The sequence below is a fragment of the Urocitellus parryii genome, chromosome 9 (assembly GCF_045843805.1).
Source record: "Urocitellus parryii isolate mUroPar1 chromosome 9, mUroPar1.hap1, whole genome shotgun sequence".
NCBI lineage: Eukaryota > Metazoa > Chordata > Mammalia > Rodentia > Sciuridae > Urocitellus > Urocitellus parryii.
This window is the reverse complement of record NC_135539.1, coordinates 31,264,325-31,278,255: the sequence shown is the minus strand read 5'-3', so window position 1 is coordinate 31,278,255 and position 13,931 is coordinate 31,264,325. Positions and strand designations below refer to the sequence as shown.

Here is a 13,931-nt window from a genome sequence, read left to right as displayed (position 1 = left end):
CAAGGAGCTTGATTCACAGAAAACAAGTGTGCAAATGTGGCCTGTGTTCATGGGATTTCTTATACTTAACATAGGTCCTCCATCTTCCTGAAACACAGAACCTGACAGAATGGTGAAATACTCTGGTAAGAGTCTGCCTCAAGCAACACCTAGGTGACAACACCTCTCATTGCTGGGACAATGTCCTCCAGGGTGTGGTACATGCTCCACATCTGCATCTAATTTATGGTACTGCTTCTGCCAAAGCAAAGATTCATAGGATCAGACCCCAAGCATTAAATGGATAGAAATGAGAGTGTGTTCTCTCACTATAATATTGATGTCTATGACCCACCAACATTATTTGTTCCTGCACTTTTCAGTTCTGCTGCTATAGAAAACACTTAACTACAAAGGGAGAGATTCTTCTACACAGATACAAAGTGATTCCATTTTCCGAGAATTGAGGTTGCCCTACTGCCACTTATGATGCTCATTATAGCTGAATCAACAGGTGAAGAAGAAGGTCACTCTGTGGCAGGGAGTGATTGATTCTGACTAGGAAGGGGAAACTGAGTTTATACTACAAAATACAGAGAGGAAGAGCAAGTGTGACATAGGAAATTTTCTTGGTGCCTCTTTGAATTCCCAGGTCCTGTTTGGAGGGCAATAGGAAACTAAAGCCCAAGTCAGGTCACACTGATAAGGGCTCCGATTCTTCAGAGATGAAGGTTTGGGTCACCCATCTGACTAGGAACAATGACCAGTTGTGAACCAAGACAGTATGGACTGTGGAGTGAAATAGGATAGTTATAAAAACCAGTAATGACCTTGTGGACAACCCTCAGGAACACAAACTGCCATACTTTGTGAATTTCTTCAAAAGATGATAAGAATTTGTATTTATATTATACACATTAAGCATTTATTTCATTGTCATCCTCTTATCAAATATGAGGTGTGATTAATACCTAAATCATATCTCAGTATTTAAATAACTGGATATAAATGAAGGAGTATAAATCAGTAGAAACAGAATAAATATCACACACAAAATACAAAAAAGAGGAATTTTTCACTTAATGATGAAAGGGTTGAATATTTTATATACCTTACTTGGGAAAGTTGACTACATTTTAGGTTATACATAGAATAGTCATACCATATTAAGTTTAAGGATATTTTATGTTGTCTTTATTGGAATAATGAGCAAAATTTTTTTAAATGCATGAGTGCTATGTTGACACAAAACAAAGCAACCATACCTATGTCCTGGGTAGATTTGTGAGTCAACAGATGACAAAAAATGCTGACAAAACTAGGGTTTTCACATTGATTCAGCCACACTCGCCAATCTGCCCTTTCTCCAGTTCTCCCACAAACACTAATCAGAATGAGAAGTTGATCTCCATGGGGAAATTAGACTCAAAAAAGTCATAAATTAAGTAGAGCCTTCTATTAATTCTTGTGTCTTACCTCCTAAATATCTTCCTATACTTTCACATATTCTTAATCACTGATGTACATTAACAGGAAAGAACCATCACCATTGAAGGAAAGTGATCATGACAATTATAAGAGTGAATACCAGTAATTACAAATAATTATGTGAGTATAAAAATAAACTTCAAAAATACAAGCAAAAACACAGGACATAATGCATCCTGATCAAATTTCAACTCTATCAGTAAAAAGGAGCTCACATTTATGTTTCTTCTGTCCTAGGGTCGCTCTAGAATTATAATGACAGTCATGTCACACTGTTACTTCCTGCTCAGCTTCTGTGGACTAAGAGAACAATTTCAACCCTGGTTCCCCTGATTACTCCAACCCAATCAACATGATCTGCATACATCTTTTCTACCTAATTATCCACACACATCTCTTTCTCTTTCTTCATTAGTTTCTGACTTTCTCTATGAACCTCCTTGGTATAAGTTTTCCATAATCTGGCTCTATTCTCTCTTCCTTCTTTTGCAACCCATTCTTATTTGTACCCCTTAAATTATGTTTTTCTCTATCTTCTCAGGAAGCATCCTCGTGTGCTGATGAAATGTCACCATTGATTAAAGAATAATCTCACAATGCTCTAGTTTCTGATAAAGGCTTCTGAACACCTCAAGCCCCAACACTATCTTACCTGCAATTTGCTCTGCAGAGATTTGTGCACAGAAGTGAAATGGAGAGAGAAGAACATCCTCCCAGCCACACATTGGCTATTGCTCTTCCACACAAGCACTTGCTGAAGTACTACTCAGACTCCTCCTCTAACCCTGGAAGCTGCATCTTTTAGCAGAATATTAGATAGAATACTTGTCCAGCTCACTCATCATGGTTTGCACTAATTACCCTAGGATGCAGCATCACACAAACAATAGGACATGGTGTTCTGGGAGCCTCTCAAAATCTGTGTTCATTATTTTGAGCCCTGTCAGACAGATTAAGTAAAACAGAATGCATTTAGCCCCTACTAGTTGGGACTTGGTGTGGTGCATATGTTTCCTCTTGACTCTGAACTTATATTTGAACTTCCTTCCATTAAAAGATTGAGAGCCTGGGAAATGGGAGCACCTGGGAAATAGGAATGGCCATTCATGTTACCTGAGTAAGAGACTAAACATAATAGCAGGTTAATCCTCAATGCTCTCAGAGTCCAACAAAAATCCACTTGGCAGTCTCTGTGGTTTTGATCACTATAGCACCCTTGTCATACATTTACCCTCACTCCCTAGTAGTAACATACAAGTATGTATGTGTTATGCAGTTACTAAGCTCCTTCCATACCACAGAGATGTTTCCTCATCAGTAATTACAGAGGTCAGAAGAGGCCAGACTGGCCTGACCTGAGCCAGTCATGAGGGAAGAGGAGCATGCTCCATGAGGGATGAAACATCCCCCTGGCCCTCAGGACCTCTGATGTCAGCAGAGGTGAACAGAAATCTGAAGACTGATGGCATCAGGGATTCCCACTCAGAAGACACCCTAGATGTCTTCTGTGCACCATTACTCAAGATACAAATTAGTCTGTGCTGTGTTCACTGAGGTGAGAATCCCAGGGGGCTGTACTTGAAGTTTGTTTGCAGGGGTGGGGGAACTGGATAATTTGGGGAATCTGGTTCTGAAGATAACATGGGAATACTCTTTCTAGGGGCTAGTTAATAATACAGAGTAACTGTTCCTACAGTCCCTGATTTGTTTTGTTCATTACAGAATCCAGGTCTCAGTAGCCCCTTTCCATGCTACACTTTTGAGAAGACAGTCTGAGTGTCTTCTTGCCAAGTGGCCACTTTTCTGTTTTTTTTTCCCCCATGTGTCATATTATAGAAATGGCAGCAGGTAATTCCCATGCTCAGTCTTGTTGGTGCTTCCATTCTATGGACCACACAAAATAGCATTTCAGGAGATATAGAAACAACAGTACATTTCCCTACATTTCATTTACTCCCATGTTTTATTCACTCAGTGTTCTCCTCTAATCATAAGCATATTTGAGCTATTCTTGTTTCTCTTTTCTCAACTCAGATATTAAAATGCCTTGCTTCAATAAGCTTACCTTGACTCTAGATCGAGGCTTGTTGTTTAAGTAGAGGAAATGTATTATCACTTGCTTCAAAACCTACAGGCTATTACTTTTATCTGGTACCCTCCTTTATGACAGAATATTGTTTTAATTAAGGCAGTATTGGCAATTTATATGATTTATTCATTGTTTGAGAAATATTTTATGAGCGACTGCTGCATTCCAAGAACTGTACTGATTATATAGTAAGTAACAAGCATGAAGGGTCTTTTCCTCCTTAGGAATTATAGACACAGCTATGTCAACTTGGGTTACAGATTTGTATTAATCAAGACCCAATGCAAGTGACATAAAATAGAATGTGTTGAATTTTTTTTCTTTTTAGTTATGTCTAACATTAGGATTCATTTTGACATAATTACAAAGCATGGAATATGATTCGTATGGATTACAACTACCATATCATTTGTTGTATAAAATGGGTTATTTTGACCCATGCACAACCTCTAATACTGTCTTGGGAAATCTGAGAGAATATGTTCACCAAGTTGTGAGCTCATCCAAGTACATTTGGAGGAGATTTGCAATGTTTTAACTGAGGATATTATTACTCATTCCTTTTTTCGAGATTGTGCCCTTAGGGCTAATTCAGATACTGGAGGCAGGACCTCTCAGGAGCTATAGCAGTGGGTGCAGAGAAGGGGGGACAATGTTTCTGCCTCTCAGACAGGGTGTTGCTGTTATGTAATGTGTTAGAGAATAATCGGCTCTGGGCACAGATTGTGCTTAGGCAGGACCTAGGTCAAGGTCACTTATCTTGGATCCCCTAGCAGGAGTCAATTATAACACCCTGGTCCTGCTGAAGCTCTGTACTTAATCAACTTTTATCATCTACACTCCACTCACTGATGTAATTTATCTGATTATGAGTGTCTGTCTCTCTGTGACTGAACTCTTTGAGCTCACTCAACCTAGTGTCCCTAACTCCCCTAGCACAGAAACAGCTGCCTCATGGAATTTGATAGGAGCATGGACTAGTCATTTGATCAACAGATATTTCTGACAGTGTGAGGACTTCCTGTTCTACTTCTTCCAGCATGTGTAGTAGGAAATAAAGCAGTACAGATTAAAATTTTACATTTCTTTCTCTACTCAGAAGTTTGGGGAGCTACAGCATGGATGTGATCATTAGCACATCCTTTGGAGTTAATGTCAATTCCCTCAACAATCCATTTGTGAAAAAAAGCCAAGAGCATCCTTGGTTCAGATGTTCTCCATCCGTTTTTTTCGTATAATTAGTATGTGGATTACCATTCCTTTTTTCTTTTAAAATAACAACTTCATTAAGATATTTTTTACATACTATATGATTCCTTAAAATTTAAAATTTCATATTTTTAGCATGTTAAATGATACATGCAGACATCACCATTGTCAAAACTCAGAAAACTCATTATCTTTTAACTGTCAGCTTCCAAAATTATTTACCTGAAACAAACACTATTCTATTTTCTGTCTCTGTAGCTTTGCATATAATGTATACATTATAAAAAATGGAGACATGAAATATGTGGTCTTTTGTGATGCAAAATGTATCATTTAACATTTTGTTTTCAAGTGAAATATATATCAGTACTTCATGTTTATGGCCAAATAATATTCCATTGTATAGACATACCACAATTTAGTTATCCTTTCATCAGTTGATGGATATTTGTGTTATTTACACATTTGGGCTATTGTGAATGATGCTGTTATGAACATTAGTGTGAAACTTGTTTGTGAACTCTAGTTTTCAATTTCATCTGAGTGTATACTCAGGAGTGAAATTGGTGCCTTACAAAGTACTTCTGTCAGTGTTTTCAATAATAGCTGTTCCATTTAATATTCTTACCAAAAGTGTATGAAGGTTCCAATTACTTATTTGCTAACACTTCCTGTTTCCATCTCTTATTTTAGAAATTGTACTGGATGTGAGATGGCATCTTATGTGGTTTTGATTTGCATTTTCCTGTTGTTTACTGATAACAAGAAATGTTAATCACTTTTTTATTTGTTATTTTTAGATATCCATGACATATTTATAAAAACATAAAGTATACCTTATTCTAATTAGGATACCAGGCTTGTGTATGTACATGATTTGGAGATTCACTATGAGGTGTTCATCTATGTACATAGGAAAGATAATTCAGATTCATTATTTTAAAGAATGTCTATCCATATCTTTTTCCAACAATTACCTGAAGCATTTGTCTTTTTGTTTTGATGCTTAAGAATTTTACTGGTGTGAGTCTGTACCATGTACAACCAAAGGAAGGAAATCTTGTGCTTCATTTGTGTACAATGTGTCAAAATGCATTCTACTGTCATGTATAACTAATTGGAACAAATTAAAAATAAAAGAAAAAAGAATTTTTAAATAATTATATTGAAAAAAAATACTTCTTCATATATTCTTTTCACAGTTTCTTACTAGATTATGATTTGTAACATTTTGTCCTGTTCTATAGATATCTTTTTACTTTCTTGATAGTGTCCTTTGAAGCACAAAGTTTTTAGTTTTTTGCAGTTCATTCCTATCATGAATGAATGAGCTGAATTTTAAAATCTTAAAATGTATTAATCTCAAAGCTGTAGTGATCTCAAAAGAAAAGCAATTGACAGTAGATGCATGAATTTTGATGTCATTTATATAAATGTTAAAAACTCAACAGGTCTTGGAAACTTACATTTAAATGATGTATGATTTATGTCATTTCCTTTTATTATTTGTGTTTTAAGTATCAAATCTAAGAATCGATTGAGACCATATGGACTTACACACTTTTTATGGTTTACTACTAAAAATTGTAGTTTAGCTCTTATATTTAGGTTGCCCAACCATTTTAATTTAAGTTTTACATACAGGGCCAGGTGAGGTCAGCATGTAATTCTTTTGCATGTGACTATTCCAGTTGTTCCAGCACCATTTTTTGAAGAGTGTCTGCCCCATTCAATGGCCAGGGCAGCTTTCTCAAAATTCCATGGGCCATAGACATGTGGGTTAATTTCTGGACTCTAAATCCTATTCCATTTATCTATATGTTTACCCATCTTCCAGGACCAAATTTTATTTTTGCTTTGGAGTAGGTTTTGAAATCAAGAAATGTGAGTCCTACAACTTTAATCTCATTTTTCAACATCATTTTAGCTATTCTGTGTCCCTTTGAATTCTATGTGAATTTTAAATCAACTTGTCAATTCCTCAAAGAAGCCAGCTAAGATTCTGTTTCAAATTCATTAGGATCTGCAAATCAATTTCAAAACTATTGCCATTTGAACAATATTAAGTTTTCTGATCCACAAACCTGAGATGTTTTTTCTAGTCATGTAGATCCTCTTTCTTTTATTTCAACAGTATTTTGTAGTTATTAGTCTGCTTGTTTTGCACCTTTGTTAAATTGATTCCTAAGTATTTTATTCTTTTTGATGACATTGTAGATAGAATTATTTTTTTCACTTCTTAGTTTTTCTTTTGGGTTGTTTGTTACAGTGTATAGAAATGCAATTTATTTTTGTGTACTGATCTTATATCATGAAATGCTGGTGAACTTGTTATTACTTACAGTACTCCAAAAGAAGTGATGAGAGAGGAATTCTTGTCATGTTCTTGATTTGGGGTGAAACTATTAAATTATTAAGCTACAAGTTTTCATAGATATCCTTTATCAGGTTTACAAAATTTCATCCTACTCCTAATTTGCTGAGTGTTTTATCACAAAAGAATTGTTTTGAGGATTATTTTTCCAGGGGGAGGGTTGGTTTTGGTGTTTATCAAATGTTGTTTTTTTTTTCCACATCAATTGAAACAATCCTCTTATGTTGACTTTTACTTCATGGATTTGGTGTATTACACAACATTTTCCTGTGTTGTCTTTGCTTGGTGTTACTATTAGGGTAATACTGGCCTTTTAGAATATATTTAGAAATGCTCTTTTAATTTTGGAAATGTTTGTGAATAATTGATATTAGTTCTTTATTTCATAGAATCTACTATGAATAATTTCTACTACTAACACAATCATGTTACATTTTACAAGTTTATTCAGGTTGCATATTTAATTCTCATTCAATTTCTATAGCTTATGTCTTTAAGGATTTTGTGCAGTAAGATATGTGAACAATCAAATTGTTAGAATTCTCTCATAATCCTTCTCAAAGGTTAGTAATAACTTCTCCTTTCATTTCTTATGCTATTAAGTTCATTCATTTCTTTTTAAATATTTATTTTATTTTTTAATTAACATGTATGTGTTATGCAAATAAATGGGGTTCCGTGTGATGTCTCAACACATGTACACAGCATATACAAATGAAATACAGCCTTTCTTTATATACCTTCTGTCATAAACCTTCCCAACCTTTAATAATCACTATTATACATTCAGATCAAATATTTTACCTTACACGTATGAGAAAGAACATGTGGTACTTGTATTGATGTATCTAGTTTAGTTCATAAGCTGAATGTCCTTTAATTCCATCTACTTTTTGCAACAAAATACAAGATTTTATTCTTCTTTATGAATGAATGATCCATTGGGCACATGTATATGTCTGTATATCCACATGTATATGTGTGTATATATATTTTATTATAATATATTATAAATACATAAATTTTATATATATATATAACTTTCTTTATCCATTCATTGATGGAGACCTAGATTTAATTCACATCAGAATTTCAGAATAATATAGGAATAAATATGGATATACAGATGTTCCAATCATTTAGACAAAAAATAGATTAATATAAAATAGGTTTTACATTTCTATAGAGTATTACATTTATAAATGATAAATAATATACAAATTTTTAAAAATCTAACAACCAAAATCCCCAAGTAATCCAGTTCAAAAATAGTGAAATGCTCTAGTTATTTCTCAAAAGAAAAAACACAAATGACATAAAAATACATGAAAAACTATTCAAAATCACTTGGTGTCAGAGAAATGCAAATCAAAACTATAATACGAAGTCATTTCACCCTGGTTAGAATGACCATTATCAAAAAAAGAAAGAAAGAATAAAAAAATAACAAATGCTGGCTAGATGCAGAGAAAAAGTTCTCTTACATATTGTAGGTGGAAATGTACACCATTCTGGAAAAGAGTGTGAAGGTCCCAAAAATAAATAAAAGTATATATACCTTCTGATCCAGATGCCCACTTCTAGTACATATTGAGAGGAAATATCTTCATATGAAACTCTTATCCCTTTGCATTTCTTGGTCAATTGGCTAATGGTTTGGCGATTTTTATGATATTTTCAAAGGGGTGAGGTGACTTATAGACACCTTTTGTTTTCATCAATTTTATTTCTTTTCTATTTCATTTGTTTCAACTTGTTTTTTTTTATAATTTTCTTCCTTATGCTTGCTTTTTGTTTAATTTCCCCTTTTAACCATTTTATGATTTAACTTAGACTATTGACTTGAGAACTCTTTTTTTATAAAATTTATACATCTGTAGCTATATGTTTATGAGCGCTGCTTTTGCAACTTCTCCTAAGTGTGATATAATATGTCTTCACCTTAATTCACCTAAAAACAACTTCTAGTTGCCTTTGGATACCATCATTGATGCTTGACAGCTGTATATGGAAGTTTTACAGTTAATTTCCACTTTTGTCTGTGTTTCCAGATTTTCTATCTATTATTGTTTTCTGGTTTCATTTCTTGACAGCTTAGGAACATAGGCCAAATTGTATCTATCCTGCCTACTTTTCCTTGAATGCATAATTACTTACAGCACAGACTAAGGACCCTATCCCAATACACAAAAGGGTAAGGGGCCAGAGAATTTAATCCTCTTCTTTTGCTCAGTCCAATGGCATTGATGGGGCCACTGATTCCCTGCTATGGTGGCTGCAACCCCATGTATGAAGTGCCCTTGCTCAGACATGAACCAGACACCAAGTACCAGCCACAGAGGGAATGGCTGTTGGTTGAGAAAACTGATGATTTTTCTCTTCTGTATTTTTTAGAAAATGATCAATGCTCCTGGGATGTTGCCTTTTCATCAAGGTTTCTCTTTATATTTTTCTTTCACTTTCTTTCTAGTGGTATTTCCATTCCTTAGACCAGTGTTTCAAGCATTAAATGTCTACAGGTTTTCAAAATGTGTTCTGGAATTTTTTAATAATCCTGTAATGAGGATGAAAACAAAAGGCCTAGAAGATAAAGAAAAGGTAAAACCTGGTGGTGGTGAAATGACAATGTTCACTTCCTGATCATTTATTTGCTGTGTACATCTGATTTGTGCATATATAAATATACATGTAATTTTGTAAGTGGTGCTTAGGATTGAACCCAAGGCCTCATATATGCTAGGCAAATACTGTTATCACTGAGCTTCATTCCCCAGCCCCTCTCTGTACATTTTTTAAAGTTGATGGAATACTTTAAGATTTGCACTGGAGAATTTTTACATTTTGGATAGAATGAAGATCAAATTTAAAAAGGCAAACTGATAATGAGTAAGACTGACAATGTTTGACACAATAAAAGACATAATATTATGTCTTGAAAGAAATATCATTCAAATAAAAACCTTATCATTTCCCTCCCATTCAGTAAACTGTCAAAATAAAAATTCTATTTCAAAATGATTTTACTGTTAAAAAGTATTCCCCAAGTCTTACATTGGTGAACAATCATTACAATTCCAGCCCTTTACATCTTAGTTGACACATTCTTCAAAGGAAGATCCTATTGGGCACCTGGTGAAGTATGTGTGGGTTAAATCTGATTCTTTTCCTGTCCACAATCAGGCCGTGGTCTTCAGTGACCATCAAGGTGATATGCTAACCCAGCTTTGCCTTCTGCTTTTCCTGGAAGTCAGCACAAGAATGTCTCCAGGTCAAGGAGGCAGGACAGCCATCCCCAAGTGTGACTGAAGATTGAATCATGTACCTAATGGGTGGAGAATTTGATGATACACAAACAAAAGCTAGTAATCATCTTTGAAAATACCAAGTGTACTCAGTGTGGCCATTGAATAAGAATTAAAGCAAACTAAAAGAATTGAAGTCCAGGACCACTTCCTGGGCAAGAAGATGTGACAGGAGAAGGAGACAAACCCAGCATTAGGGAGAGCAAAGACCAACAGATATTGGACACCATAGCTGGATTTCTCTCAGGAAAATATCCTGTTCTCCATGGCTTATACATGCATGTTTTGTTCACTGGTGGGTTGTGCAACCCTGGCCAGACTTCTGGACTTAAAGGAGCCATACTCTAAAAGGGAGGTGAAATGCTACATTCCAGATTTACTTCTGATTTATGACTGATTTAGTCATTTCCATTTCCATTTCTGCTTCCAGCACCGCATTGATTTTCTCCAGTTAATGATTGATTCCCAGATTTCCCAAGACAAGGAATCCTACAAAGGTAACCAAGAATATTTCATGGTCTACTGACAGGGAAATTCAGAGTAAGTGAATTATCCTGAAAATACACACATTTTCTAGAGAAAATAGATTTCTACCAAATTGCAGGAACATACACATTTGGATATTGCAAATGGTTACCACATTTGCTGTCTAGAATCATACAGGTGTAACAAGGCTCAAAAATTGAAGGGAAACTAGGAGAAAGCATTTCAGTCATGAAGTTAGACAGTTGTCTTTTGACCATCCACATCAGAACAAATGCTGATTCGCAGCCTCATTCAGATGCACTGAATCAGAACCTTTGCCTGGATATTTGCATTTGTACATCCAATCAGGAGGTTCACTGTCCCAGTAGTGGTGAGGGTCACTGGCAATACTGGGTGAAAATGTGTTCACAAGCTTCATCTGATACTATGATTAACTTTTCCCATGTAATTCATAAGAATGTTGTGGGGGAAACCTCTGACACTGTGTAAGCATCCTGTTCCTCAACATACATTCACCAACTAGTTTTATTATACATGGATGATTTTTGATAGAAAGCATTTGTATTATGATGTTTACAAACTGATGTCTTTATCATTCTATCATCTACTGTACATATATGAGTTGGTATTAGATTGTAAGACAGTTCCATTTATATTTATGTCATATGATGTTATATACTATGAATTTATTCTCTTGCTATCAATTTTTATTTTGATAGTCAAATTCTCTTGGGCTTAAGTCTTTTAACAACTTCTCCCTTCTCCTTCTGTTCCTCCTCACTCTCCTCTTCCTCATCTTATATTTTGATTTTTAAAATTGACTATATTTTACAGCAGTTTTAGTTCCATAACAAAACTGAGGAGAAGGCATAGAGATTGCCCATATCCATTTTTTTCTCTAAATTCATATATTTCCCCCATTACAAACATCCCTCACCAAAATGATATATTTGACATAATCAATGAACCATCACAGAAAAGTCACCTTACCCCTAAGTTCATAGGTGAACATGAGGGTTCTTGAGTTTGTACATTCTATCAGTTTTGATACCTATATAATGACATATATCCACATTATAGAAACATACACACTATTGCATATGGTTTCTCTTATTGTTTTGAGAGAACATTCTTGCTTTCTGGTGCAAGAAACTCTAGGTTCCTTGTCTATTTCCTATTATCAGGCCTGGAATCACCCACTTTTTCTAGAAGCCCTGGCTCTTTTAAGTGAGAGAAGGTATTAGAAACCAAAATCTGGAAGTTTAATGTGACCATTACTGCTGTAGATTCTTCTAGATCCTTTCTCTGAACAGAGAGAGGAAAATAAAATATATTTGTGCAGACTGAGCAATATAAATATTTCTATGTGAGTCCATATGCATGATGTAAACAGTACTCCTCTCTCTGCTCCCACTACAAATTTCTGTGGTGAAGGAAGTACTCAATATACATATTGTTCATACAGTAAGAACTAGGCTACAAGCATTTGGCATGTAGGTAGAGTTACTGAAGAAGTGAACTTTCTATTGTTATTTAGATTAAATTCATTAAAATTTAAATTTAGATAGACACATATGGTTAGTGTTAACAGATTGTACTGAACAGTTGTAACTTAAGGTTATAATCCAATTTCATTTCAGTATCATTGGGTTTATGCCAGTAGTGGGGAAAACACGGTTTGAGTTTTCCCTCAATAGCATCATAGAAAGCTCTGTAAGCGAGGATTCCATGTAGATCTTTCTCAAACTCATTTTGCATTAATTTTTGTTATGAATTATATGGTTGGAGTGTATACCATGTTTCTTTCAGGTATTCGAGTATCAACAAATCCTAATAATTTCTCCAATCAATTAGATGAATGCTTGAATGTGACTTTTCAGGAGAAAAGTCAAGAGAAACAACACCTTCTGTCACAAAGGCTGTTTGATGATTATGATGTTGAGCAAATAGAGGGGACATATACTAGGAAAGCTGACATTCAGCCCAAGATTGATATGCAATGCTAATTCCACTCACTGAACCCAATCTTCCTAATATAAGATACTAAGTGCATTTCTGCCTAATGCCCTGTATCAACACATTCTTTCTTGTGTGATTTTAATACCACTCATTAGACTCCAGTTAATCACTACTATTTTGGGTTTTTTTCTCTGTATAGTTTCTGCACACCCTGAGATCATCCAATTTGAAGACTGGTGCCCCAGGTCTTCTATTATGATGATTCTTAGGCTACTTTGTGAACAGAGTTGACCACATCTCATGAACGTTCAGATTTCAATTTGGTAGCTCTAGAGCAATGCTTGAGCTTCTGTGTTTCTAATAAGCTCCTTGAAGCTGTTGATGCTGCTGGTCCATGGACCACAATTTGTGTAGAAAAATTTCTCTGTGGCTCAGTATAGTTCTGTCAATCATGGCCTTTATTTTCCCTGCAAAGATGCCAGTATTGCAAAGGCTTTCAAGGTTCTTCAACCTACATTCTAGTCAGACTAAGTTTATTTTTCCCCAGGGAAAGAGTGCTACCTGCTCTTTATAACTAAATAACTTTCTTGATTATGCAAGGCACATTTGAAAAATACTGTGTATGTTTGACATCCATACTGTCCCTTGAAATCACCCAGTTGTGTTCATGGTCGGGGGGGTGGTGGCAGAATGAGGAACATTATGAATTGCTCCTCCAGTTTTTCCTCATGGGATTTTGGATCATCATTCTGATTTATCTTCATGTAAACTGTAAAGTGTGCATGGACCTGCTTAGACTAAATTGTCTTTCCTCTCCTTTTAGGTCTATCTGATCTGGAGATTGCAGCCCAGTCTGGTATCTTTATTTTGGCTGGCTATGACACCACTAGCACCAGTCTTTCATTTATTATGTATCTACTGGCCACCCACCCTGATGTCCAGAAGAAGCTTCAGCAGGAGATTGATGAGACTTTGCCCAATAAGGTGAGTGAATGGCACCTGGAGGGGAGAGGAGAGGTAAAATCTCTGGGCATCTCAGTGTGCC

General features: G+C 35.3%; 1 protein-coding gene across 1 annotated transcript in view; it reads left to right on the top strand.

The window, feature by feature from the left end:
* LOC144249033 (cytochrome P450 3A9-like) overlaps positions 1-13,931 on the top strand; it is a 29,159-nt gene that overhangs the window by 10,208 nt on the left and 5,020 nt on the right. Inside the window, exons 3-5 of the mRNA XM_077802899.1 lie at positions 9,610-9,737; positions 10,872-10,938; positions 13,710-13,870. Of these exons, the coding sequence (XP_077659025.1) occupies positions 9,610-9,737; positions 10,872-10,938; positions 13,710-13,870 (356 nt within the window). The remainder of the gene's footprint in view (positions 1-9,609; positions 9,738-10,871; positions 10,939-13,709; positions 13,871-13,931) is intronic.